This window comes from Clarias gariepinus, chromosome 22, assembly GCF_024256425.1.
Source record: "Clarias gariepinus isolate MV-2021 ecotype Netherlands chromosome 22, CGAR_prim_01v2, whole genome shotgun sequence".
Taxonomy (NCBI): domain Eukaryota; kingdom Metazoa; phylum Chordata; class Actinopteri; order Siluriformes; family Clariidae; genus Clarias; species Clarias gariepinus.
The window spans coordinates 17,697,446-17,724,870 of record NC_071121.1 but is presented as its reverse complement, the minus strand read 5'-3'; the positions used below and the strand labels follow the sequence as shown (position 1 = coordinate 17,724,870).

At 40.7% G+C, this 27,425-nt stretch overlaps 1 protein-coding gene across 5 annotated transcripts in view; it reads left to right on the top strand.

The window, feature by feature from the left end:
* Window positions 1-27,425, top strand: part of znf512b (zinc finger protein 512B) — a 205,062-nt gene that overhangs the window by 159,428 nt on the left and 18,209 nt on the right. For all 5 annotated transcript variants that reach the window (XR_008356100.1, XM_053482161.1, XM_053482162.1 and 2 more), the window contains one exon: window positions 24,758-25,075. Coding sequence is in view for 4 of the 5 variants with exons in the window: in XM_053482161.1 (XP_053338136.1) it covers window positions 24,758-25,075 (318 nt within the window). In the remaining variant the exon portion in view is untranslated. The remainder of the gene's footprint in view (window positions 1-24,757; window positions 25,076-27,425) is intronic.

The window sequence follows — 27,425 nt, the reverse complement described above, 5'->3', positions numbered from 1 at the left end:
TGCTCTGGCAATGAATTTACTGGTAAAATCTGTCGATCCAGAAAGTAGGGCCCCCGTTTCCAACTCTAGGATACAACATCCACCAATTTGTGTCTTCACTGACAACTTAACAGTCACCACAGACATAATCAGTCCCAGGTGGAAGTTGGATTTTGGAAGAGCTGGGGTGGGTGATCGGGGGGCCAGAATGTCATTCAAGCCAGGAAAATCAGGATCTTTAGTGTTGAAGAAGGGCAGTCAAGGACAAGATTAGGTTCTCTATATCAGGGACACCGATCCCTACCATCTTGGAGAAATCCGTCAAGAGCTTGGGAAAAACCTTTGACAGCAGCCTAATGGACAACCTACGTACCATTATTGCTTTCAGCCCAGCCTAGGGTTTTTACTGTGTCTTAACTGACAACCTAACAGTCACCACAGAATCAGTCCCAGGTGGAAGTTGGATTTTGAAAGGGCTGGAGAGGGTGATCAGGTAGGCCAGGATGTCATTCAAGGCAGGAAAATCAGGATCTTTAGTGTTGAAGAAGGGCAGTCGAGGACAAGGTTAGGTTCTTTATATGAGTGACACAGATCCCTACCATGTCGGAGAAATCTGTGAAGAGTTTGGAAAAAACCTTTGACAGCAGCCTAAGGGACAACCTACATACCATTATTGCTTTTAGCCTGATCTAAAGCCTTTTTGCTGACAGCTAAATACCACTATATGAATATTTACAACTCCCACTCTAATTAACATTTACTCCTTAGCTACTGATGTCCTAAACTAATAGAAATACTTGACAACAATAAGTATTCTGCGATAAATATCCATTAAGTCTAACAGGTTTAGGCAAAACATCTATACTCCCTCATATAGTATGTAAACTTATACAGTCACCAATATTGGTAATTGTATAAAAAGTATATGAGATATCAGTATATAATGTTTTGAAGAACTGTGTACATATTAGTAGGTAACATGTTTTAATAATTTGTTAATAATCTGTCTCTGCACAGATAAAAGAGGTGTATAATCTGTTTGATAATTTAATCTAAACTGACACTACTTCTCTGAGGAAACCAAGATCAAGATCGTTTTTTTTTACCGGCCCAGTTTCTTAACCCAATTGCAAGAGAAAATGTCTTCCAGCCTTTTCAATTTGGGCCAGAGATCAACATTAGTGAGAAGGACGACGACTGAAGAAATTTACTGATATAATCAACTAAATAAAAATCAATACAATCAGAGGGGTGAGGAGCCAAGAGTGGGGCAAGATGGATTGTGTCCTTGCGGCAACTGATGACAATTGAGAAGGAGAGTGTTTGCTGTATGGAGTACTGCTTTATCAGGGTAGATATACAAGGTAAACACATAGATCAAATTATCATAGTATAATGAAATGGGCATTTCATTATCAATATTTTATGGTGATTGGTGATAACATGCTCTAAGAAAATGCTTACTGGTTTTATGATCTTCACAGATGTCCCATGCCTCTCAGTACATACACACTTTGATGCAGTCTGTCTAAATAGAGACAGAGAGGGATGTTATGTGCTACCCTACATGAAATGAAGAGTGTTGGCCTGCTAAATCAGTGTCCGTTGACTAAAAGTAAGTCAAAACATTAATCCTCATGTTTGTTATTTACAATTAAATTCATGTAACTATAATTGTACAATTCAACTGTTTAAAAATTGTAAATTTAAACTTTAAAGTTAGCAGTGGTGTGTTACATAAATTGAGTGTTATATAAATAAAGTTTGATTTCTGGTTACTATTTGTTTTGTTTTGTTTTTTGTTTTTTTTAATAAACAAAAGTTTTTGTGAAAAATACACCAAATGACAAAGCTTGTATTATTTTGAGAATGTACTTGGTTACAACATCTTATTTCTATAAAAGATTTAAAAAGCATTGTTGTGTTTGCCTTACTTACTACTACTGAGTACCTGAATACTTCAGATACAAACATTAAATTCAAGTCTTTAAATTGAAAAATTTTACATTTTTACATCACAACATTAACATTTAGCTTATTTAGGTGACTCTACAGACTATGAAAATATTCAAACTGGACACACATATTTTGTATGGAAGCCTTTAGTTTTTAGGGTTAAAGCAATCAACTCAAATAATGTGCAGTTAATAAAATAAATTTTTACTCTAAAGCAAATATCTACATAGGGTTTAAAAACGCAGTTACTGATTACTTAGAAGTATATCAGTCCAAGATATATTTTGGTGACTTTTAATTTCTTTATATATTTTATGTATTTGTAACCATGTTTGTAAATCATTCATTTTTGTGTGTAAATGATTCATTTGAAACTGCTATATCTGAGAAAGGATCTGGATGATCTGGATGTTCTGTTAATTCTTATGTAAATGTCATGCTTTACATTTGATGCAGATGTTAGACGGTAACACCGATGTCATTATATAGGCCTCCTTTTAAAAAGCTACTGGTCTTGCTCTGCATGTTCTGTGTTCATGCTCCATAAGATTATGATCTTGGGTTTACCACCAGTTTTGCCATATTAATAAACAGCCTGTTAAAAATAGAACATCCCACAAAAATCACAAGATAAATGGGTTAAAAAGGTTTGTCATAAAATATGTAAAACAGTGCTCCTTAATCCATCTGTTCTCTGTTTTCACTGTTGTTATGATCCAGAGCAGTGGAATGGATCATTATTTGATATCCAAAATATGTTCTTTTTAGAAGGTATTTGAGATACATGGAGTAATACATCTGAAGCACATAAAAATATATATAAAATAAAATATAAAAAGACTTAAGACATTGAACTGTACATTTGGGTTTTCAGGTATGTCGTGTAGAAAGATATCATTAGTTTTAAAATGCAGACGTCGTAAAAATGTTGGACTCACAGAATGCTTTTATTCTTATTTTTTGTGGTCACAAAATGCAGTATCAGTGCTATTTTTTTTTTCCTGTGTACCACACTGTGTAAAACAGTGTAATGCAAAAAATGCCTAAAAATGCTCTGCGTTTTAAGAGCTACATGACTTTGACTGTGGCATGGTTGTTGAAATTGCTGATCTACTAGGATTTTCCTGCGTACACATCTCTTGTGTTTAAAGAGAATTATCTGAAAGAAAGAAATTATTCATCTATTTTCTGATAAAAAAAAATGCTTTTATTGATGCTAGAGGTCACAGAAGAAATACCAGGGGAATTCCCTCCGAGCAAAAATGTCTTATTGATGCAAGTGGTCACAGGAGAATTGCTGTTTTAAGTTGATAGATAGGCAACAGAAACTATTGACTCATTACAACCAAGTTATGCCATAGAGCATCTCTAGATGGACAACATGTCAACCTGTCAGCTAAGAACAGGGAACTGAGGCTACAATTTTTATTGGCTCACCAAAATGAAACCAAGAATGTCTTTGATCGCTATAGCTAGTTTTCTAATTCATGATAACTATAGGGGGTAAATTTTTATGCAAACCATCAGTTGAAATTATATTCAGCCATACAATGATGTATAATTAGGGGCATGGCCAATTTTAGTGACAGCTGCATTGCAGGTGTCAAACCACTAGCTGAACCAACCGTGTTTTTTCGTTCATAGCCAATGTGAGCTACAAAGATAAAAAGCTTTAAACCCAAGGCTTAATCCCGCATACCTCTCTAACCCCTGATCAACTGCACTAACCTGGTATATATAGCAAACTTTCCATTTTACGCAACTTGGGAGGTGAGGTGATATTCTAAAGTTAAATTCATGGACATATGAAGAGAAAAAGAACTGTCCACCAATCGACTGTTTATTCTTCAATTTACAACTACTTTCACACTGTTAATTAAACTAACTGTTGATTGCTGCTGGTCACCAATTTAGTCAGTTGTGGAAGGATTTTTATTGGTTTATTACTAATTAAATAAACAATTCATAATTGTTTTTTTTAAATGCCATTTGTGACTCTTGAGGTTAGATTGTTGGACTGAATATCGACATTCCTGTAAAATATACATACTGAGCACAGCTATATACTGTTTATTTATTTTTAATATAATTTAGCTAGCTATATAATTTTTTTTTTTTGCTTCAATATAGCTGTCAAGCCAATCTGATAGTTTACGTACTATCAGGTTCAATACCTTGCTTAGCTCCAAATGACGTATCTTTTGGGTACTGTTAGACATGCTTTTTTCAGTTCTTCCAGGACGTTCCAGGACCAGTCAGATGGCAGCCCAGGACCCTGAGGGGATAATAATGTGAATTATCAAGGTAGGCGGCCACATACTGGTGATACGGATGCAAAACAATGTTCTTTAACTTCTGAAATGTGCCACTGAGCATAAGTAGTGCTGACTGCAGTCTTCCCCTTTGCCTCAAGTGTTAGGACCACTTTCCAGTAGCCCTTGGTGAGGTCTGGAATTAAAATAAAGGGTGCTTTACCGAAGCACTAAATCATTGGAAATCATGGCAGAGACATTGACGGAAAGGCATGCAGACTTTCATTACCCGGCATGATATTGCACAGCGTGCAGGAGAGAGAGGGGGGATACAACAGAATGCTGAGCTAGGAAAGCTTCTGGCTCACGATAAGATGCGTTCCAATCAAGACACAACATGATGGTGCCCAACATGGCCTCCCTACAGTAACCGCTAAGAATGGAACAGTGGTGTCAGGGTGAGAAGGAACCCCAGACAGATTGTCAATGGAGGGTGGACGAAGACTATCGGTCTTCAACAGTAATCAGAGCAGCTTGCCATGAAAGGAAGCATATGCTTGAAAAGGAAGCGTATGGACCAACCTCTATGACCCAGTCTCAGCATGAGATGCAAGTGCACTCATTTCAGAGAGTGTTCCTGTTAGTGCATTTAGCCCTGTTTACCTTGTTAGGCTTAATAAAGGTCATGCTAGTCCTGTTAGCCTTAGTGACGGCCCTGTTTATTTTGATAACACTCACGAGGGCCTGCTCTGATAACCTTTTCTAATAACCCTGTTGAGGGCCCAGTCTGCTCTGATAACCATGTTAAAGGCCTAGTCTGCTGATAACCAGACTAAAAAGACACCCAAAAGATAAATAAATACAAAAAACCTGCAGTGTTTGACTGGTATTTACTTAGTAACTTAGTAACCCAGTGTAGGATCTATAAAATGACGGAAACATAAGCATATTTCGGCAGACACTCTGGATAAGAGTGTCTGCCAAATGATTAATTGTAAATGTTGTATACTGTATGTGTGCACTTATATACTTACTACTTATATACAGGACTGGATTTTCTTTGCCCTTAAACTCCTGAAAAAGGACTGCACCGAGCCCAGTGTCCCATGCGTTACATAGGATGATTAAGGGGTGGTCGGGTTCTGGAGGACAGGGGAGCTGGTAAAGTGGGTCTTTAATGTATTGAATAAAGGTGGATACAGCGGTTAGCTGCCGTAGGTCATTACAAAAACCTAATTGACCAATTAGGATTGGGCACCATAACGATTGGGCTGGACTAGGCGCTCGTTGAATCCTCTATAATGCCACGTTATAGCATGCTGTCCACCTCAGAATTTATGGTATAACGGTGGGCCTCCTGGACCTTGATAGGGACGATCTGAATATTATGGCACACTAGGTGTGTAAGCCCCAGGTCATTGTAGAACACATCCACAAATTGATCCACAAGCTCGTTCAGCTCCTAATTCTGAGTGGATCTTCTCTGCAATGGATGAGATGGCGGCTCTGTTCTGTGGTGGAGGGAGAGACAAGGGCTGAGTATAGGTTTAATCCACCAAGGTGGAGGGTCCTTGCCACTGGGGCAAAGCAGCAATACAGGAGGTGATCTGGACATGATTAAACTCCCAAATGGCTGCAGGTTTTCTTAATAAAGAAATAAAACGCTGGCCAGGGCTACAGGGCCGCTCTGGCTTCACACTGAATAAAAACCTAAATAAAAATAATTAGTTAAAGTTTTTACCATCCTATGAAGAGCTTTATGGTCCAAAGCAGTGCAGTTCCTGTAACACACTAAGATGCAGTTTGCAAGGATGCTCTTAATACATAGTACAGTGGTGAATGTTCTCCAGTATCTTGAAGCACAGGTCAGTCTTTTAAGTCTCATCAGAAAATACAGGCATTGTTGTGGGCTCCAAGCAATTTAAAGCTAGGTACACACTCAATACCAGCTTAGTTTATGTGGATGAGAGCATACGTGTTAAATCCACAATGATCTGTTTTGTCTTCTAGATGTTGAGTTCCAGGTTTTTGTTCTCATACCATGATGCTAGTTACTGGATCTCCTTTCTGTAAGCCATCACATTGTTATCTCAGATCAGGCCTATTACCATGGTGTCATCCTTAAACTTAATAATGGTGTTACCAAAATGGTGTTACTCAGCCTAGATGAGTAGCGAATGGGCAAACAGAGGCGTAAGTTCAGAGCCGTAGTGTCCTGTCACATTAGAATAGGTTAAAATTGCAGCTGTGTAGCGTGCGCTCTCTGGTTAAGTATAAAGTGTACATAAAAAACACAACTCCTCTCTTTACCATAAATCCTCGGTAAGGGCAAAGTCCCCAAGATGATATAGTTTTTGTTTTGTTTTCCAAAGCCCAATCCGTTCTTTCGTAGACGGTGGAGCTCTGTTTATTGTTTTATCAGTTTTTATTTGTTTCCTTTTAGTTTTCAAATGAATAATCCCACACCATCTCCAAATGAGAAGGTCTTCCAGGTCGTATCATAAGGACTCCCGCAGCCTCCTATTTCTTTAATCCCCTCTAAAGGCCTGCGTCAGGGCTCTTATCATTATAACATCTTGTGGTGCGGCTCTCCATACCAGAATAACAGAATATTCGCACCATCAGAAGAGCCCGCAGGCTTGGAGAGGATGCAGGAAATAGTTGAGGATCAAGCGAGAGTGCTTGATGGGCATGAGGAAGCTTTAACCTATTTAATTTCGAAGATGTGTGGGATTAGTAAGTGCCTCGAGTTGATTTTTGGGCAGCTCGAGGCGAGCACCACTTCGGGTTTCCATCTGGCCCCCGGATCAGAGGCTCAGCTACCCATCTGGTGGCCAAAACTCGTCTACCATCCCCACAGCCATATGCAGGCGATTCAGAGAGGTGTAATGTCTTCATCCTGCAGTGCTCACTCATATTTAAGCTGCAACCTTCACAATTTTCATCAGAACAATCGAAGGTTGCATTTATGGTGTCTCTGCTTACAGGCAGAGCACTAGAGTGGGCTACTGCAGTGGGTCAGGGGTAGCTCAGTGGTTAAGGCATTGGACTACGGTTCGGAGGATCCCAGGTTCAAATCCCACAACCACCAAGTTGCCACTGTTGGGCCCTTGAGCAAGGCCCTTAACCCTCAATTGCTCTGTATAATGAGATAAAAATGTAAGTCGCTCTGGATAAGAGCGTCTGCCAAATGCCTAAATGTAAATGTAAATGGCAGCACCTCCTCTCTAAACATGTTTCGTACCCGGGCCGCCAGCTTGGAGTGGAATGACGCAACGCTGATGGCTGCGTATACCCAAGGGCTACCCAATGAGCTAGCCCTATGTGATCCTTCACAGGATCTGGAGGAATTTTATAGGCTAGCCATCCGGGTGGATAACTGCCTTTGTGAGTGTAAGGCCCGGTGGCTCTGGTGGGAAACAACTCCTTTACCCCACAAAAGCCGCTCCAAGCGCCTAGCCGGTCACTTCCCTGGCTATAGGCACGAAGCCTCACCTCTGTTCATGAAGGCAGAGCGTGAGGCTTCGTATCCCATCCCTGATTTTGAGCCTGAAGAACTAGAGCTGGAAGACATAGGAGAGCCCATGCAGATAGGCGTCGCCAGGCTTGCCCCTCAGTGTAGCAGCCCACAGGGCCCACAAAGGGCAAGTGACGCCTGTGGCACAGCAAGCCACAGACGGGGTCACCCCAGGAGAGGGGGGGGGGAGTCAAATAGGACCCAAAAGTTAAGACCCCACATGCAGGGCTCTTCCTTCCAGCCACGCTCTTAGGGACCGGGATCCGGAGAGCCCGAACGGAGGCACTCAGCGATTTGGGGGCCACAGGAAATTTTATTGACAGGCTAGCTGCAGCACTGGGTATTCCAGTTAGCCTGCTCCCTTCTGCCATCCCGTTGGTCTCCCTGGCTGGCCAGCCAATTAAGTCTGGGTGTGTGATGCAGAGGACAGCCCCAGTGATACTACGGCTTGGCTGTCACTCTGAGGGAATCTCTTTCCTGGTAACCCGGGTGCCAGAACAGAGAGTAGTGTTGTGGCTCCCCTGGCTCCAACGTCACAACCCTCGCATTGACTGGTCGACCCATTCCATCTCGAACTGGGGATGTCAGTGAGCCCTAAGCTGCCTTAAGGGTGCCAAACCCCAGTTCCAGCGCCTCCTGCCCCAGTATCCCTTACTACTACTGGGATGTAGAACCGCATCGCAGGCCCATACCAACCACATTATGTTATGTGGTGCGGTATGGAGAGCCGCACCACGAGATGTTATAATGATAAAAGCCCTCAGGTTGGTTCTCTTAAGTAATGTGATGGGGGTTTGTGGCAGTGTGGGTATGTTTGAGTGCTAGTCTTTAAAAACATGGACAACCTGCTAGAGGTGACTGTTAAAAGGTTTATGCCTGTCTGACACTTTTTCTGTATTGCAGTGGGCCTTACAAGAGATAAAAAGGATAAGTGCAATATCTAATAGAAAGCAAGAGAGCAGAGCAGCATAGGGGATGAGTGTCTGTGTATATATTGCATAAAAACCAACCAACAAAATTAAGTTGAAATATTGCCAACCTATTTCCCGTGCTTCAGTGTTTAAACCTGCTAGACATACTGTAATTAAATAGGAAGAAAACTATAAAAGCTAATAAAGTTAAGAGAAATCTTCTGTGGCCATATATCTGTTTGGATAAATTTCCAAATCTAATCACTTCATATGCTGTTTAATCCTGCTGTTGACAATCTTGAGTGGATGCATGTACAGACAGTGAAGAGGGCTGTGAGGGAAAAAAATACAAATCAAATAACCATACCAAGAAGAGACTACAATGGTGCTATTTAATCCTGCATGTGGGGAACCACAGTACTTCACGTTTTTACTGTGTTCCTGATCTGTCTAACTTATATAGTACATCAAAAACTTTACAAATCACAACATCTATCCAAAATTACTGTTGCTGCCACCAGATCGGCACGTGCACACCCTCAAATATTTTCCTTAATATACCTTCCTCCCTCCTTAAACCTTTTTCCTACCCCATATTTTCTAAATAAAATTCCCACTTTTCCTAAGACCTCGCCTTGTGCCTGTCACCCATGCATGAAACCTGTTACACCACGCACACACAGTAAGGGTAAAATGGGGTGTTGCACAATGGGGTGGAGTTTCAGTGATTCTACAAGTTCTGTAGCCATTAAATATTGACTAGTTAATTTTTAACCATACTTCACAAGCAGATATACAGTGCTGTGAAAAACTTAACTGCCCCTTTCTGATCATGTGCATTTATTAAATGATTCCCATCAACAAACACATTTAATATTACACAGACATAAACTGAGTAAAGACAAAATGCAGTTTTTTCAATTCAGTTTTATTTATATTGTTTTTAACAATAGTTATAGCAGCTTTACACAATAAAAAGAAAATTATGGAAATGTGTAAGAAATGTGAAAAAAATATATGTACAGTATATGAATATATGAATCAAATATATATGAATCGAAATGATCAGGGCCCAGTTTCCCGATAACGCACACTCTTAGCGCGCTAAGAAGACTCTTAAGATATATCTTATGTAAGTTGATTACTTTTCTAAGTGTGTTTCCTGAACTGTCCCTTAGAAGTTTTCTTAAGTCGCTGCCTCTTACGTCCGACGTTACAAGGCGCTGTCTACAGTAAAGGTACTGAATTAGCTGAGATCCATTGCTCAGGAATCAATTTTTCACTCCATTTGTATGACTTGCATGATTCACTGCAAGTTTTTGCGCTGTAAATACGTTTCCATCCTTTCACGTGAAAAATTAAACATGTTTAAATTAAACAGAATTAATTTTTTTAGCAGCCCTCGCGGAAGCTTGCGGACCTTGTAGAACTTTGCGGAATGTCAGCGCCTAACACCGCATCTCACCGTGAGTCAAACTGCATAGGTGAGATAGGTGTATTAAGCATTACAATCACTTTTTATACACCTTTAAATTCATAGATGTGGGGTTTAAAACTCCCAAGTTATTTTCTCATTTAACTTAATCAAATTTCATTATAAAATAAAACGTGTCCATCCAGTCACGGATGATGGCTAATAATCAATGAAACATTTTTTTTTTTAATCAATTGGTCTGGCAAGCGCATGTCTAAGCAGGTCAAGAAGCTCCATAATCCGTTACCTTGGAGGGCGAAACTTTTTTTTAAAATAGCCACCTCAGGCAAAATATGAAAAGGGCTGAAGTTTTGCCTAAAGAAAAAATTTACATGTACCACACGGCTCCGCAGATGGTGCTATCTTCGGTTTAGCACAACAACACGCTGTATTGCTGCCAAATTGTTTGCCACCTGTTTAATATTAAAAGTGATTGCCAATTTAAATGCATTTGTCACATTATGAAATAGGCCAATTAAAAGTCACTTTATTAGTTCTCATATCAAATAAAAATAAATTCTTAAACAGGCCTACAGTATATTCCATCATTAATACGACTTTGATAACATGCCATAATGTGCTTGCATACACCTCTGATTTATAAAGACTGCTGCACTTAGGAGCAAGTTAAGTTTGGTTCAGACTTACGTAAGATAATTAGCAATTTTGAATCCTTAATGTCTTTAGATCACATAGGTCTGGTTTGGTGGCAATCGTATAAATTCTCTAGGAAGAGTATATAAAATTCCTTCATGTGCGTTTTTGCAAACGACACAAAGTAACTGCTTTCATGTTGAGTTAAGACCATGACATGCAATGTAAAAGTTGTTCAGCTCAATGAGCTCCAAATGTGTACCAGGTTTCGCGCGAATACAGATGGTACTTAACCGGAATAACAGTTTTACTGCCGTGTCTCTCGCAATGACAGCATTAAAAGCATGCATTTCCTCGCTTTACTGCTAAGTGGCACTATAACTATTTCAGAAAGTACGTCAAGGTTGAATTAAACTCCAAAATTAATCAAGCAGCCAAATCTGTGAACACTAGTCAAAGTCTGTTTATTTTAAAAGCATCCTGTGGGTTATGAATTAGGCAATTTAAGTGTTAAAAGGTAGAGAAATCCATGAATGTTACAGACTTGGTTAATTCTCTCAAGAAATAATGAGCTGCAGCTTGTTAAGAGCTGCACGATGTAGCAGATAAATTTAAGTGAAACATTGTAATAAAATTAATTTATAATCACTGTACTAAAATTACAGTACAAATTTAGAATTTAAATTAAATGTAGGCATTTCTTATTTCCATCAAATTTAAGCAACGTGTGTAACAAAAGTGTAGCCAGAAAACAGACTCTGGTCTGGAAAAAGTGGGTGCTACATTTATTGTCAGATTAATGTGCAAAACCTATATAATATATAAGCTATAAGATAACTATATAAGCTACATAACATTTATAATTCTCCAGTTTTATTTATATACAATTGCACTTACAATGATGACAAACAGTATAATTTCGTAAAATAATGTAAGCAAACACGGTGCGCTATTCTGTATTGGTTTAAGTGAACTTGATTGCGTCAAAAAATTAAACAAAACTCTATACTGTATACTTGCCTCACAGACATAAAAACTATATACCTATAGAAAGCGAAATTTCTGATTTTACATGAAATAATGGAAAACAAATGCCGAATTATGTAATTTATATAAAACTTGAATAAAGGCTCAACCACTGTTGCAGACATGAAGAGATGACATGATTACCTTCATCACTACAGCCAAAAACAAAGGAATCACAAAGTTATCAATAAATTATTAAAATGGTCAGAGTCAGTCTCCTTGCTGTTTTTCCCCAACCCGTTCATAATCGTTTTCCCCAACACGTTCATTAGTCTCCTTCTGGCAGTGTGCTCTGAAAAACTTTAAGTGCGGTTGAGCGCTGATTAAACTACGTAGGAAATTAAAGCAGGGCATCACAATGCCAGTGCTCTAACAATTTATCCTACCTTATCAGATTTTCCTACCATAGCGCATAACAATTATATTTATAATCGTTTTTCTACTTAATCATAAAATCCTACCCATATAAATTCTACTCCATGTCAGCCCTCTTTTAAGAAAAAAAGAAAATAATGAGAGGCATGGCATAACAGGGAGTGGAAGGGATATCAGGGTTTAAATTGGAATGCAGTTTCTCTAACCAGAAACTCCAACCAACATTTCCACTAGTAATCTTCCTGAACCTTTGAGCTGCCCAGAAGCCCGTCCAATAAACGTACCGCAGACATGACACAAGACACAGATACATACCCGCGTACAAAGCACTGCCTTTTGCGACGTAAGGGGGCGCTGGAGTGTGAGGAAGCTGAATGTATAGGTGTGAACAGCTGACACATCAATAGGAGTCCTGGGGAAAACCTGTTATCACCTGATCCAGGTGTCAATAGGTGTTACGGGTACGGGGTGAGGACTTAACAAGAGGCATAGTGGCAGAGGTGATTGCTGAGGGAAGTCTTTTAATAATGACAAAAACAGAACATAAACAGACACAGAAGGGAACTACGAAACTGTAATGTGGTAACTAGGAGATTACACAGACTAGGAGATAACATGGGCTAGGAGATTACGCCGGCTAGGAGATAACGCAGGCTAGGAGATAATGCAGGCTAGGAGATAAACATAACAAATAACTATACACTAGCTAACATGGCTAGGAGCAAAACGAAACAGGCTAGGAGCAAGGCATCAATTAAACCTAAACAGCCATGAAACAAATAGCATTTAAACTAAATTGTACTCAAACAAAACAGAAACACAACAAACCAGGAGTCACAGGAATTAGCATGACGCAGAGCTAAAGTATTCACAAGGGAAATTCAATGGACGACAAGGGAGAAACCAAACACAAGACTATTTATAAAGAACTTAATTAGCTACCCCGAATCAGGTGAGTGCTCCAATCACGTAGTGCATTCTGGGAAGTGAAGTTCAAAAGATAAAGGAAACACAGGAGGCAGCTCGACGTAGCGGAGAGGAAAGCTCCGAAAGCTCGATGTCGTCGAAGCAGGGCGGAGGCGGAGCTGGATCGCAGGGTGGAGGCGGAAGCTCAATGTCGTCGGCGATGATGCAGGGCAGAGGAGTCAGCTCGACGTCCTCAAAGCCTAGCGGAGGAGGCAGCTCGACGTCGTCGTAGCACAGCGGAGGAGGAAGAGCTGGATCGTCAACAAAGCATGGCGGAGGATGCAGCTTGATGTCGACAAAGCATGGCGGCGGTGGCAGCTTGATGTCGCTGAAGCATGGAGGCGGAAACAGCTCGACATCATCGTTAGCGAGCTGATTCCGGAGTTGTGCCGCCAACTCCAGCAGGGTTTGCCATATGCCGATCTGCTCGATGACCTCTTTTGCCACCTGTTGAAACTCTGTTGATGCCCCTCACTCTCCACCCTTCGGTGACACACCGACTGCGTCGCTCGCTCACCTGCTCGCTCCAGCTTGGTCCCCCAAATGGCAAGCCGACTGCCTACAAAGCCTGCTTGCCCCGGTGTCACAGTCTCAGTCTGAAAAAAATTTCAAGTGGGAGCCCCTCCACTATACCAATGTTCAGGTTGTGCATTCTGTTACGGGTACGGGGTGAGGACTTAACAAGAGGCATAGTGGCAGAGGTGACTGCAGAGGGAAGTCTTTTGATGGCGCAGCTGGGACACGTGGAATGTAGGATTAATTTGTCGCATAGTTGAGGGGAGCAAGAGTTTAACAGCGCAGGGGTTGACTATCTTGGTGATGGTGAAGGGGCCGAGGTAACGAGGGGAAAGCTTGCAGCAGGTGGTCTTTAGGGGTATATCTCTGGCGGCGAGCATGACTCCCCACCCTGCCCCACCCTGCACTTGGGAGCCTGAGAGCGTCTGCGGTCGGCCTGTGTCTTTTACAGTGGGACCCACGTCAAACAGCCGCCTGGAGCATGATAGGTCCATGACAGGACCGTGACAGGACCATGATCGATCCGTGCACGGAATGTGATCCCCCGCGATGACGTAGTTAACGATGCCCCGCCCCATAAACGCCCCCATGCGCTTTCTAAAAATATGGTTGCAATGCTGTATAATTCCGCCAGATGGGGCATTGACTGCTTCAGTTAACTGCAGTGTCCAAGCAGCCGGTTACTATATTTAATATATATATAACATAACTCACGTCAACATAGTTTCATAAATAGATGATGTGGTAAAAAAAAAGGGATAAAAAACGATTCATAAAACAGATTTTAATCACTCAATACACAACCCATGATGCTTATGCTATTTTTAATTAATGATTAAATTAATTAATTAATTAATAAAACTACTTATTGCAATATTTTTCACGACATCCTTAATAATACTTAAAGACATGGTAACATCTGTAATTTATCTATACCAGTTGTAGGTACGGAATACAAATGCGGGCTATGTACAGTATTTTACATTACGGTGTATTTTATCTACTTCCGTTTAATACACTGGTAGATAATATTTTGCTGCAAAGTAAAGCTTAAAATTTTACTTCTGCTTGAGTTTTTTTCGTTATATTTTTGATGTTTTCGCTGATGTTTTTTTTCGCTAATAGTCAAAAAATGGCATAACAAATCAATTAATAACGCATAATATCTGGAACAAATATCTGTTCATACGGATCAGTATGTCTTTAGTCATTTATTCAGCATAACGTCCCCCATCAAAGATCTGATGGGATATTAATCACTTATTACTACAGTGAATAGATGCGGCAGCAGAGACAGATTAAATCCTCATTAACATTCACACTCGAAAACAATACTAACAGAATCAAACAGTTCCAGAGGGTCAGCGCCTGTTATCAGGACAGGATTTACCTACAGGATACTACTGTAATTTTTACTGCTTATATATTTTTGCCATAGTTTCATTTGGTTTTACACGATTTCATGTTTTATTTGTTTGTGTGTGTACATGTGTGTGAGAGAGAGAGAGAGTTTATATATATAAAAAACAAATATATACGGGCTTCTCAGTCTTTCGTTAATTTTACTTCTGACTCGAAACCGATGTGGCTTATTAAAGATGCACTGTTTTATTGGACATGGCTGTTTTGTAATGGTCTGCTAAATAAATACTGTCTACGGTTCGAATATACTGTGTCTCAAAGTCACGTCTCTAGATCCTTCTGCAGTAATGTTATCGTGGTGTAAATTATTAATGTGTTGATGTATTTCACTTGCAGACAAAATAGACCATGTCTAGTAACGAAAGTAATGAATTTGTCACTACTCTTCTCTTACCCAGCCCATACACAACACTGGCTGGGGAGATGAACTCAGACTTTCCAAAACTTACTATTATTACATGAGATGAAATTAAGCTAGGATGAAGAGAACAGAAGTGAACTCCCCTCTGTGCAATGGAATGAACTTCCGCTAGATGTCCGTACATCAGAGACTTTGACTATCTTTAAACGACGACTCAAGACGCATCTGTTTCTCCAGTACTTGGACTGGAGAAACAGATTTCCACTTGGGGTGGAAACCAGAGGAAAAGCTGGGAGTGGCCCCAATCAGCTTACAGAATGCTTTCCAAAATCAAGAGGTGACCTGTGGGCCCCGATCTGAGACAATGTCCATAGGCAGGCCGTGGAGCTTGAACACGTGGTTAATCATGAGCTCAGCAGTCTCCTTGGCGGACGGAAGTTTTGGTGGGGGGATAAAGTAAGCAGCTTTAGAGAACCGATCAACCATGGTCATGATGCAGGTGTGGCTGGTGGAGGGGGATAGCCCAGTGACAAAGTCCAGGGCAATGTTGGACCAGGGGCGATGAGGGATGGGCAGAGGTCTGAGGAGGCCAGCTGGGGCTGTGTTGACATGCTTGGATCTTATGCAGATATTGCACGCCGAAACAAAGCTAGAGACGTCCTCCTTGAGGGTGGGCCACCAAAACCGCTGCTGGGCTAGTGCCAGAAGCCTGGGTGGCACGAGAGTTTAGAGCTGTGGGCCCACTCCAGGACTTGAGAGCGCAGAGCAAGGGGAACGAAGAGACGGTTAGGGGGCACGTTGCTTGGGCTTGGTTCATGAGATAGGGCTTGCTTGACACTGGTTTCGATGTCGAGCTCGGCCACGGCGAGTAGGCAGGGGGGTGGCAAAATAGTTTCACCTGCGGCAGGGTCTTGGGTGGTCATAAATAGTCTCGAAAGGGCATCCGGCTTTGTGTTCTTAGACCCTGGTCGGTAGGAGAGGGAAAAGTTGAACCTTGCGAAGAAGAGAGACCACCGGGCCAGGCGAGAATTGAGCCTCTTGGCGCTCCGTAGATACTCGAGGTTCCTGTGGTCGGTCCAAACTAGGAATGGGACATCCGTTTCCTCTAGCCAGTGTCTCCATTCCTCCAGGGCTAACTTGATTGCTAAGAGTTCACGGTCTCCGATGCCGTAATTACTTTCAGCGGGAGTTAGGCGGTGGGAGAAAAAGGAGCAGGGGTGCAGCTTATTATCCAGGTTGGATTTTTGTGAGAGGATGCCTCCTACTCCAGTGCTGGAGGCGTCGACCTTCACGATAACTGACGTGACGGGTCTGGGATGGTGAGGATAGGAGCGGAGGTGAACCACTTCTTAAGCTCGCTGAAGGCTTTCTCAGATTCCGGGTTCCAGCAGAAATGGGTCTTAGTAGACATGAGGGCTGTTAGAGGGGGGGTGATGGAGCTGTAGCCTCGGATAAACCGTCGATAAAAGTTAGCAAAGCCTAAGAACCTAAGTTCTTGCCGTGAGGTAGGGGTGGGCCACCTAGTGACAGCTCGGAGCTTAGCAGGTTCCATCTCGATGCCTTTGGGGCTGATGGTGAACCCGAGGAATGTGGTAGACGTGGTGTGAAACTCGCACTTCTCAGCCTTGATGAACAAGTTATTCTCCAGCAGCCTCTGCAGCACCTGCCTGACGTAATGTTGGTGTTCTTCTGGGTCCTGAGAGAAGATCAGGATATCATCCAGATAGACAAATACAGAAGAATTGAGGAAATCCCTGAGAACGTCATTAATTAAGGCCTGAAAGACTCCGGAGGCATTAGTAAGTCCAAAGGGGACCACCAGATATTCATAATGTCAAGTTGGCGTACTGAAGGCTGTTTTCCATTTATCCCCTTCCCGAATGCGGACAAGGTGATAGGCATTGCGCAGATCGAGCTTGGTGAAGATGCTGGCCCCCTGAAGACGTTCAAAGGCGGTAGACATTAGAGGAAGGGGGTACCGGTTCTTCATTGTGATGTTGTTGAGGCCCCTATAATCAATGCACGGGCGAAGGGAACCATCTTTCTTGCCTACGAAAAAGAATCCAGCTCCTGCCGGACTGAAAGAAGAAGGGCGGATGATTCCTGCAGCAAGGGATTCCGTGATGTACTGATCCATGGCTTGGCGTTCCTTGGGTGACAGAGAGTAAAGACGGCCCTTGGGGGGGGTGGTGCCTTGGAGAAGGTCAATGGCGCAGTGGTATGGTCGGTGGGGGGGAAGAGAGACCGCATGTGATTTGCTAAACACAGTCCTGAGGTCACGGTATTCTGGGGGGACACGGGTGAGGTCCAGTGGCTCCTCTGTAAGAACGGGGTCGAGGCATGGCGTGGTGGCGGCGCGTAAACATGACGTGGAACAAGATGGGCTCCAGGCTACGATCAAGTTCCTGACCCAATCAATGTGCAGGTTGCATTGGGTTAACCAAGGGAGGCCTAGGACGACCGTGGCATGTGACCCCTCCATGATGAACAGCGACGTCTGTTCCAAGTGGTTGCCGGGGGCCCTTAGACCAATGAGAGGGGTTCTGTGGGTGATAGATGGGGTCGGACTCCAGTCGAGGGCCTGGACCTTAAGGTGGTTCTCCAAGGGCAGCGCAGTAATACCCAGGGTTTTGGCCGAAGCCGCATTCAGCAGGTTGCGATCCGAACCCGAGGCAACCAGTGCCTGCACAAGGTGGGTCTGTTGCTCATCGATGAGAAGGATGGGAAGCAGGTGATGTTGCTCTGGGAGCCTCCTTGGAGTCCCGCCCTCTAGTGCTAGCAGCTGAACTAGAGGGCGCCCCCTTTTGCTGGACAGTTCTTGAGCAGGTGTCCTGGTTTTCCACAGTAAAAGCAGGCCCCTTCCACTCGGCGGCAGAGACGCTCTTCTGGGGTGATGCAGGTTCTGCCCAGTTGCATAGGTTCCTCCTGGGGTTCAACTCGTAGAGGTGGAGGTCGCGGCAGAGTCCTGGATGGAGAAAACCGGATCCATAAGCTTTTGGAGATACGAGGGGAGCTCTCGTGAAATTAGCTCATCTTGGAGCTTCTCTGTCAGACCCTCCATAAAGACGTCGCATAGCGCTCGGTTGTTCCAACCGCTGGAGAGGGTCATGGTCTGGAACTTAATGGCATAACCATAGGCCGAGCGCGAGCCTTGGCGGAGTTTCAGCAGTCTTCGGCCCGCCTCTCTGCCGTGGCATGAGCGGTCGAACACCCTCTTCATTTCTCTGGCGAAGTCCTCGTAATTAGAACAGCAGGGGGCCGTGGGCATCCCAAAGCGCGGTGCTCCATTCCCGGGCGCGTCCTGACAGGAGCGTGATGACGTAGGCCACCTTGAATCGTTTGGTTGAAAAGGCGGAGGTTTGGAGCTCGAAGATCAGGGAACACTGAGATAGGAAGGAGTGGCAGGTGCCTTGATCTCCCTCGTAGGTGGGAGGGGCAGGGAGGCGTGGCTCCTGCTGCACGTGGGGGTTTGCTCCTTGCGGTAGGGAGAGTTGGAGCCTCTGGAGCTGGGACGTGACGTCAGTGAGAGCTTTGTGCTGAGCAGTTCCTGTTGATGAGTTCCACTTGCACCTTGACTCTCCAATCTCATACGGTTAGAAGCCACTGGATCCATAGCTGGCTGGATTATTCTGTCATGGGCAAAAGGCAGAACGATATAAATCCAAGCGCGGATAATGACTGTATCGAGATGTGGGGCCGTGGTCGGAGGCGTGAGCGAGGGTCGAATGCCGTGAGTTCGTCAGCGAAGCGTCAAAAACTAAAACACGAAGCGAAAGCCGTAGTCAAAAGAAAAGTGCAAGGTCAAATCCGGGATGACAAGCAGCGAGGCAAAGCGAAACCAAAAGGAGGAGATGAGAAACAGGTGTGTAGACGGGGTGGAAACGGGGGCGTGGGAAAGGATGCATGACAGGCTGGGGGAAAACATGGGCACGTGGGTGGGCAAGTGACAGCGTGGAGAAAAAAAAAAAATACGAGGCAGACAGGGCATAAATCATGACAAAAACAAAGAATACACAGGAAACACAAAATGTCATCTCTGCGCATGGCGCCCTCTGCTGGCATTTCGTGACAATAGACCTTACATATTCATGAAAAGTCATGGATTATTCAGTGAAATAGAGAGTATGCTGAAAAATGTTTGTCACATCAGTCACTTTACCCCAAATAAAAGGTCTTTCTGTGTGTTATAATATAGTTGTAACATATCAACTATTATGTAACATAATAAGATATACTGTTATTAATACTGATATACCTAAACCAGGCGCGCAGATTAATAATACTGAGCGTGAGGATTAATAAAGCGAGATGCTTTTTTCTTAGCGGCACCTCTGTGAAAACGGCGTACTCAGAAAAAGGGGCGCCCACGAGAGGTTGTGCGTGGACCATGGATTCTAAAATTGCCGTTGTTACTGTTTTTTGAACCCTGTAATGGAAGACACTGAGATTGTCCTTATCATAACATGCATTGTATTGTTTTTAATCACTCTATGAACAGCCCATGATTTTTTATGCTGTTTTACAAATATAATTTTTTTTTTGGTATTTTTATAATTTTTTTGTATTTTCTTTGGTATTTTTTTGATATTTTTTTTTTATTTAATATTTCATAAAAATGGACCAGCAGTGCTTGTGGTCCATTTCTATAAAATATAAAATTATATGGTCATAATGCTTGGACCCTAATAATTCAAGGCATGAATAAGATTGAAATGTTTAATATCAACAACTGAGCAAAGTAAATTATCTATTGAGAAAAATTCAGTAAATTAGCTCAGGTGTGAAAAAAAAGATAAATAAAAAGAAATTTGACTCTGTGTTCATAAATACTAGGTAAATGATTTCGATTCCAATAATGCTTATGAATTAAAACCAGTAAAGTGTTTATTTCAAAAGCATCGTATGGGTTATAAATTAGGCAAGTTAAGTGTTGAAAGGCAGAGAAATCCATGAATGTTAACAGAGTCTAATAGGTTTAAAGGCAGGCAGTGGGTTGAAAACCAGGAAATCTGAGTGTGATCTGTCAGACAAATCTGGAAAAGTTAATAGAGACTCATTGGGTAAGTGGATGGAGAACAAGGGAATTAAAGTATGATTTAAGCAGACAAAGCCATGGAGGTCGAGACAGACAGGGCATGAGATAATACAGCACAAGATCAAAAAGATTCAGATCAAAAGATTCAGCATGCTTCTAAAACAGTGTCTAAAATTTCCGAATGATCTGCAGGTGTGGGGGAGTCTGTATATGAATGTAGCAAACAATATAAAGGAGATATGAAAAGGAAGCTTGGTGGGAACGAATTACAACCTGCTTTCATAAATACTAAAAGCTCCATTACAAAATGTTGACAATAGTGTTTTGGGTTACTGTATTATGTCCAAAAAAAAAAAAAAACTATATATAAGATACATTGTGAGCTCATGTTCGTATATAGCCTTGTCTTATACACCTTTTAGTTTAGACATTGACCGTTCAGTCTGTCAAGATTGAGCTTGACTATACTGTACATCTGACTGCAGTAAGATAATTCTCTCACATACTTACTGCTTACTATTCATTTTCCAAACAGGATCTGGCGCACCATCTTTTAGCCAAGTTAAAACCCATTTTAGTGATCATACACAAATGCTATATACCATTTTTAAACCTATCAGTCAGTGTACTTGCCATTACACAGTCTGGTGTTACACCCCAAACACAAAATGCAAAGTTTCCTCGTCTCCTCAAGATTATGCTTTAGTAACTAAAATATTAATCTCCCTTTTCTCCTTGACACACGGTTATTCTTTTTCTCTATTTTCTTTTGTATTTTCACTTTTATTTTTATTTTCAGTTCTATCGCTCAAATTTACTTTCCTGATCACTTTTGTTTAAGGCATCCCTTCTCTTTCTCACGAGTGGCCCTTTGTTTCTTTTTACACAGTTTTTTTTTTATGAAGCATCATGCTTTTATACCTGGTGCCACCTAATGATTGCAAGTTGCGTGCCGGTTACCATTATGTGCACTGTCCCTGTAATCAGCTTGGTGGGTACCACCACTCTATTGGTGTTAGATATTCAGTGAGCACTATTTCATCTTGATTTCATGAATGATAAGGTCTGTGTGGTTCTTTATTTCAATTAATGTAATTTTGAATTTGAATCATAACTTAATATCATCATTACGAGGAAAGTCAAGGGAAAGAAAGTGAAAATCATTGTTAATTATCTCCTTTAATATTAAAGTGCTAATTCTACAAATCAACAAGTTAAAACATTATCCATGACACATTACAAAATAAAGCCAAATTAATAACTGTCATAATGTTCAGTTTTTTATCCGGGTCAAAGTCCACTACTAGATCCTCAATATCTTGGGATGTGTGAGGATTGTGACAGATATCACCACCATCTCAAAAACAAGAGTTTTTTGGCAAGAGGCAAGAGACAGTGGGCAAAATTAATCAGTCGCATGGATGACATTCTCATTTGCCGCAGTTTTGGAATATAATTAGAGCTAAAGTTAATTTAAAAAAGTCATAACAATATGTTGTATCAAATAGGGATGGGAATTGATAAGATTTTTAAGATTCCAATTCCATTTTCGATTCTGCTTAACGATTCGATTCTTTATCGATTCCCTTATCGATTCTCATTTGAAAGAAAAGAGACAACAAATTATTGATTTGAAAACTGTTAGTTCGGAGCGGATCGAAAACGCAACATTCTTTTATAGTTATTGCATGCTGTGTGTGCAAATGTTTTAGCATGTTAGTGGTATTTCCTCCCTTTGAGGAAATATCTATGCTGCAAGTATTGCAAGTTGCCCTATTTTCATGTTTTTTTGGTGAAATACAACCAGAGTTTTGAGTGTTTGTTCCGCTTAGGTGCCATGCTTACTATTGACTGAGCGTAAGCTACGCAACGTGCGTAAGTTACGCAATGCGCGTGATGACGTCATTCGGATTCGTTAAGGGAATTGAAATACTGGGAACCGGTTCTCAATAAGAACCGTTTTTCGATTCCCATCCCTAGTATCAAAGAAATTCAACAGTAATGTTAATTTCCACATCCAAGTACTTTATACAACAACCATAAAAAATCTGAGCCAGAGCTATTGACATTTACTGTACAATAATGAGTAAAAAAAAAAAAAAAAAAACATTGGTTAAATGTTGTTTAAAGAAATGATCAAGTTCCCTTGCTGTCAATTTTATTTGTACAAAGAATAAAGTTATAAACACATTGTTGGGTTGTTTATGCTGTGTCAGAATTCTGGGTTATTTCAGGTTTTTTAAACACATTGTTGGGTTGCTCATGCTGGGTCAAAAGAGATGTAGTAAGTCATTTACAAAAGAACACCTGGTTGGGTTATTTTGACCCAACACCTGGTTTATTCTTTATCTCAGAAAGAACTTCTGAAAACTACCGCTGGCTATGATGTCTTTGTAGTGGTTAAAACAGCGGATGTATTTTATTTGGGTTATTTCTAACTGGCATTCTTTGGTATCATATATTGTTATAGTATAATATATCGCAGCTATGTGATGCATCGTGTACTCTGAGTTCCAGACTTCTTGGTGGGAACTGTTAATGTTTGTTTTAAAGTTGTTGTTTTTTTTTCTTTGATGTTAACTTCACAAAGCATTGTCTTCCCACCTGGGAGTTTCTCCAGCATGCTGTATATCAACTTGATGAACATGGGTCCTTATCTGTTAAATTTTTGAGGACAACAATTTTTTCAGCCCAAATTTAATCAATAATATTTTTAAAGTTTAATTGTTCTTGTTCTTAATGTTATTTGAAGTAAATGAAAGCATAATGGGGAATGTTTGATGTCATGTGGGTATTATAAGATTTATTTAAAAAATTACAAATTACAATTAAACATTTTATTAAATGCAAAAAAATGCAATTCAAATCATATTTACAGGGTCCTCTTGGTTTTATTGTTTTGCAGAGAGTGCTTATGTTACATTTACTTTATATTTAACAAATTGTCACCTTGGGATTATATGGTTCTGTCTGATATTTTTGTAAAAATTTACAAAAAAAAAGCTGCCTTCTACAGGGAAAAGTTGGACTCTTCTGCACAAGATCTAAGCAATCTCCATATCTTTTCATTATTACTTAACCAATCGGCTCCTCCTGCTACATGCTTCCTGACTGGTGAATGTTTTTTTTTTACCTTTTAGAATGAGAAAATTGCTCTTCTAGACCCTTTCTCTATCACCTAACCCTTACATACATTGTCAGGATTGTCCTTTTTTTAACTGACAAGTTTTTTTAATCTGGCAAAAGAAGTGATCCTTGTCTTCCATCCAGTCTTGCCACCTGCCATTTAGATCCAATTCCTTCAAACATGCTCCAAACCAGTCTTAACTCAGATGTATAATGAGATCAATGTAAGTCACTCTGGGCAAATGTCAAAAATGTAAAATAGAAATGAAAGAAGCGAAAAGCATAATACTTAACTTTTTTTCTTTGAAAATATCTAATGAGATGTTGTTACAGTGGATGTACATATGTTTGAAATTAAACGTTAGGGAGGATATTACATGTGTTTGAAATAAATAGGAACTGCTAAGTATATCATGCTACACAAAAAAATCACTCACCACAAGCCTGTCTTACAAAAATAATCTTATTTTTTTATTTCAAAATTATTTATGAAAATAAATTACTGTACATGTAAATAAGCTAAAATATTCTGGATTTTATTCATTAAAGTTGCACTGACAATTTAAGTTCGTACAGTGGTCCTAAAGTGCAAAACATTTTATCAAATTAAAGCAAAATAACTCAAATTAACTTTAAGAGAGCATCCGGGCTTAACTGACTGTCTGCTAGCTACTTTAAGTCATTAGGTTCCATTATATCAAGACTGTGTCTGTTTCCAAAAGAAAATAAAAATGGAGTGAAAATTAGCAATTTAATAACTAATTAAAAATGTTTAGCATTAAAGTGTTGCATGCGTTCATGAGTGGACAAACTGTTCATCAAATGAATGTGTATAAATGGAACTAGTCTGAATTTAATTATTTACCCTTACTGTGCAATTTATAAAAAATACCTGAACACCTGGAGATAAAATTTCACATACTGTACAATGGTCTCTAAAAAAAACATAATTGCAAAATTTCTTGTAAAAAAAAAAGAGTGAATAACTGTTTAGTTATTCACCTTTTAATTCACTCTAATAACTGTTAGTGTTTAGTTTCAATGAATACAGTTGAGTGTGTGTGTGTGTGTGTGTGTGTGTGTGTGTGTGTGTGTGTGTGTGTGTGAGAGAGAGTTGGTGTGTCTGGGTTGTCTAGAAATTTAGATTGTTGTTGATTTTGTTAAAACAAATATTTCAAAATAAAACCTAATCAATTATTATTTCTATTATTATTATTATTATTATTATTATACAATTTTTTTTCCAGGCCCCCATCAGTCAAGAAAATGAAATGAAAAGTATAAAGAAAAAAGAGAAAGAGCTATTTTTGGTTGACAACATAAAATCAGATCCAGCTCTTATGAAAATAAAGAAAAGAAGAGAGAAGCAAGTGAATGAAAAAGATGTTAGAGGTGAGACCAAAGAGGAGTTGTTGGACCTACACTGTACTCCCAGTGGAAGGGTGAGAAGGCATTCGGCCCAGGTAGCTGTCTTTCACCTGCAGGAAATTGCAGAGGATGAGCTGGCCAAAGACTGGGGAACCAAACGTCGCATCAAAGATGACCTTGTCCCGGACATTAAGAGGGTAAGGCGATTTTTAATAGACCACAAAATGATTCACAAACACATAACAGTCATAGAATGGCTCTATGCCTTTCTATGCTAACCATTACACCCACATGTGGGCCTTTCCACAATGGAAGCAAACAATTGTACAGAATGTCATATGCTATAACATTACAATTTTGTTATGTACTGTTTCTCAGAGGACACAATTGTGGTTCCAGTTTGTACGTCCCCGATGTACCCAATGTTTTTGCCTTGGCATTTGTCCACAGTGAGTTTGATCTTTGTGCCATTGTCCCACATTACTAGCTTTGAGTATATTCTGCATACATGCACTGATTATCTGTGCAGTAACTTCTCAGGAATCTTCTGATTTTTTGGTTGGCTAGCTTGGCTGGAGTCTGGAGTGTATCAGATATAGTGATTTTGAAAATCTCTGCCTAGATAAAAATCTGATTGATGTGGCCCATGTAAGTACTACAATTCTGTGAGTAAATCAAGTTGTTGTCAACGTAAGCGGTTACAAATTTTCCCAACATGTTTCTTAAAACATCATTATAAAAGACTGAAACACAGCAGGTGTGCAAGACAGCCTTTATGGCCTTGCACAGTACTTGTACTGTCCCACCATTGTTCCATTTGTCTCCCTTCTTAATTCTAACGAGATTGTCGGCACTACGTAGACCCAGTTTTGTGAAGATTTTGGCCTCTCTCAGTTGTCGAGGGGAGCTGGCACCAGTGGAAGTGGGTAGCGATATTTAATGGATGCTTTAATTAGCTCTCCATATTCTATGCACAAAGAACAAGCTGGCGCGGCACAGTGAGGTGAAAGCGCATACATATCTTTACATAAGAGCTTGCTTTTTGCTCTTTGATGGATAGTGGAAAAATCCATTGTGGTGGGGTGGAAGGGCGTGGAGGGGAGGTTGGTTCAATAGGGCAGTCGCAGAAGCTGCCATTCCAGTGGATGCTTTGATGCAGTGTGCATGACAAAAATCTAACCAGAGTTCAATCTCTCTTTCTTTCCATGATATTTGTGCATTATGTTTCAACAGTCATGGAGATTCTAGAACTAGTGGAAACTTGGTGGTAGTAGTAATGAAGAATGTTATGGATTTATTTGCTCCATGATTAAATGCTGAGTATCACCTACTCAGCGGTATATGGAGTGGTGCCAGTGATGTCCGGTATTTCTTTGCCCAGTTCATGAAATTTCTTGTGAAATATCAACTCAAGTAATTTCTTCATGAAAGCAGCAGCAGCAGAGGGATGAAAGAGCCACATGCAGTTTCGGAGCCACAGGTTGACGATCCTTGTTCTAGTCAGAGCTGAAAAGAAGCAGCCTCATATTGTGATTTTGCTACCACCATGCTTAAATCTGGGTACACTGTAAACCCTTATGCTCAAAGTAATTAAACATATTGAGTACTGTTAACTTAAATAATTACAATTAGTTTAAATTAATAGACCATGATGAGTATTTAGAACTTTTTGGTAGTTTGTAGAAATTACACTTTTTAAGTTAGCTGAACAAATTTCTTTAAGTACTTAACACTAGAAGCACCGAGCAGCAGTCATTTGACCGCAATGGGGTAAAGAAAAAATAATACTTTAGACTCAATTAAATTCCAGGACACTTCTTTCATGACTTTACCTAAATATGTGAGCTCTGTATGCTTACATTTTCAAAATCACACCAGTAAAAGCCAGTATAAAGCCATTTTGCTCTTATTTACGTGAAATCGCTGACAGCTGCTCGTCGGTCATGCCGTTTCCTGCCTTTTCCAACCTGCCATTCTCATTTCTCTCAGCAGATGGCGCAAGGGATCGCGCATACTATTTATGCGTCATTCAGTGCGTATTTGTAACTATCTTACGTTTCATTCCATATATACAGTTTATAATATATGAGTAGACCAAGATGGCGGCGCGTACACATCGCGAGGCTCAGTGTCTCTCCAGTTTCTGCAGTTTTGGGGTATTTTACTTGCTCTTCTCGGGTCTGTTCGTGCAGAACAGTAGTGCTTTTACATCGTACTGATGAACAAAATCGAAGAGACTCAACTCCGCATTGGAACTGCAATGTTATGATTTTCACTGAAACATGGCTGAATGGCGACATTTCAGACAATGCTACCGCTCTAGCTGAGCACCACACAATCGGTGGATGACTCCGGTAAGACGAGAGGCGGAGGATTGTGCATTTATGTTAATAATGCTTGGTGTACAAACTCTGTTATTATTAGAAGACACTGCTCAGCTAACCTAATGTTATTTATGGTTAAGTGTGGACCGTTTTATTTGTCACAGTTGTTCACTTTCACCATTATAACTGCCGCTTACATTCCTCCTGACGCTGATGCCAAGCT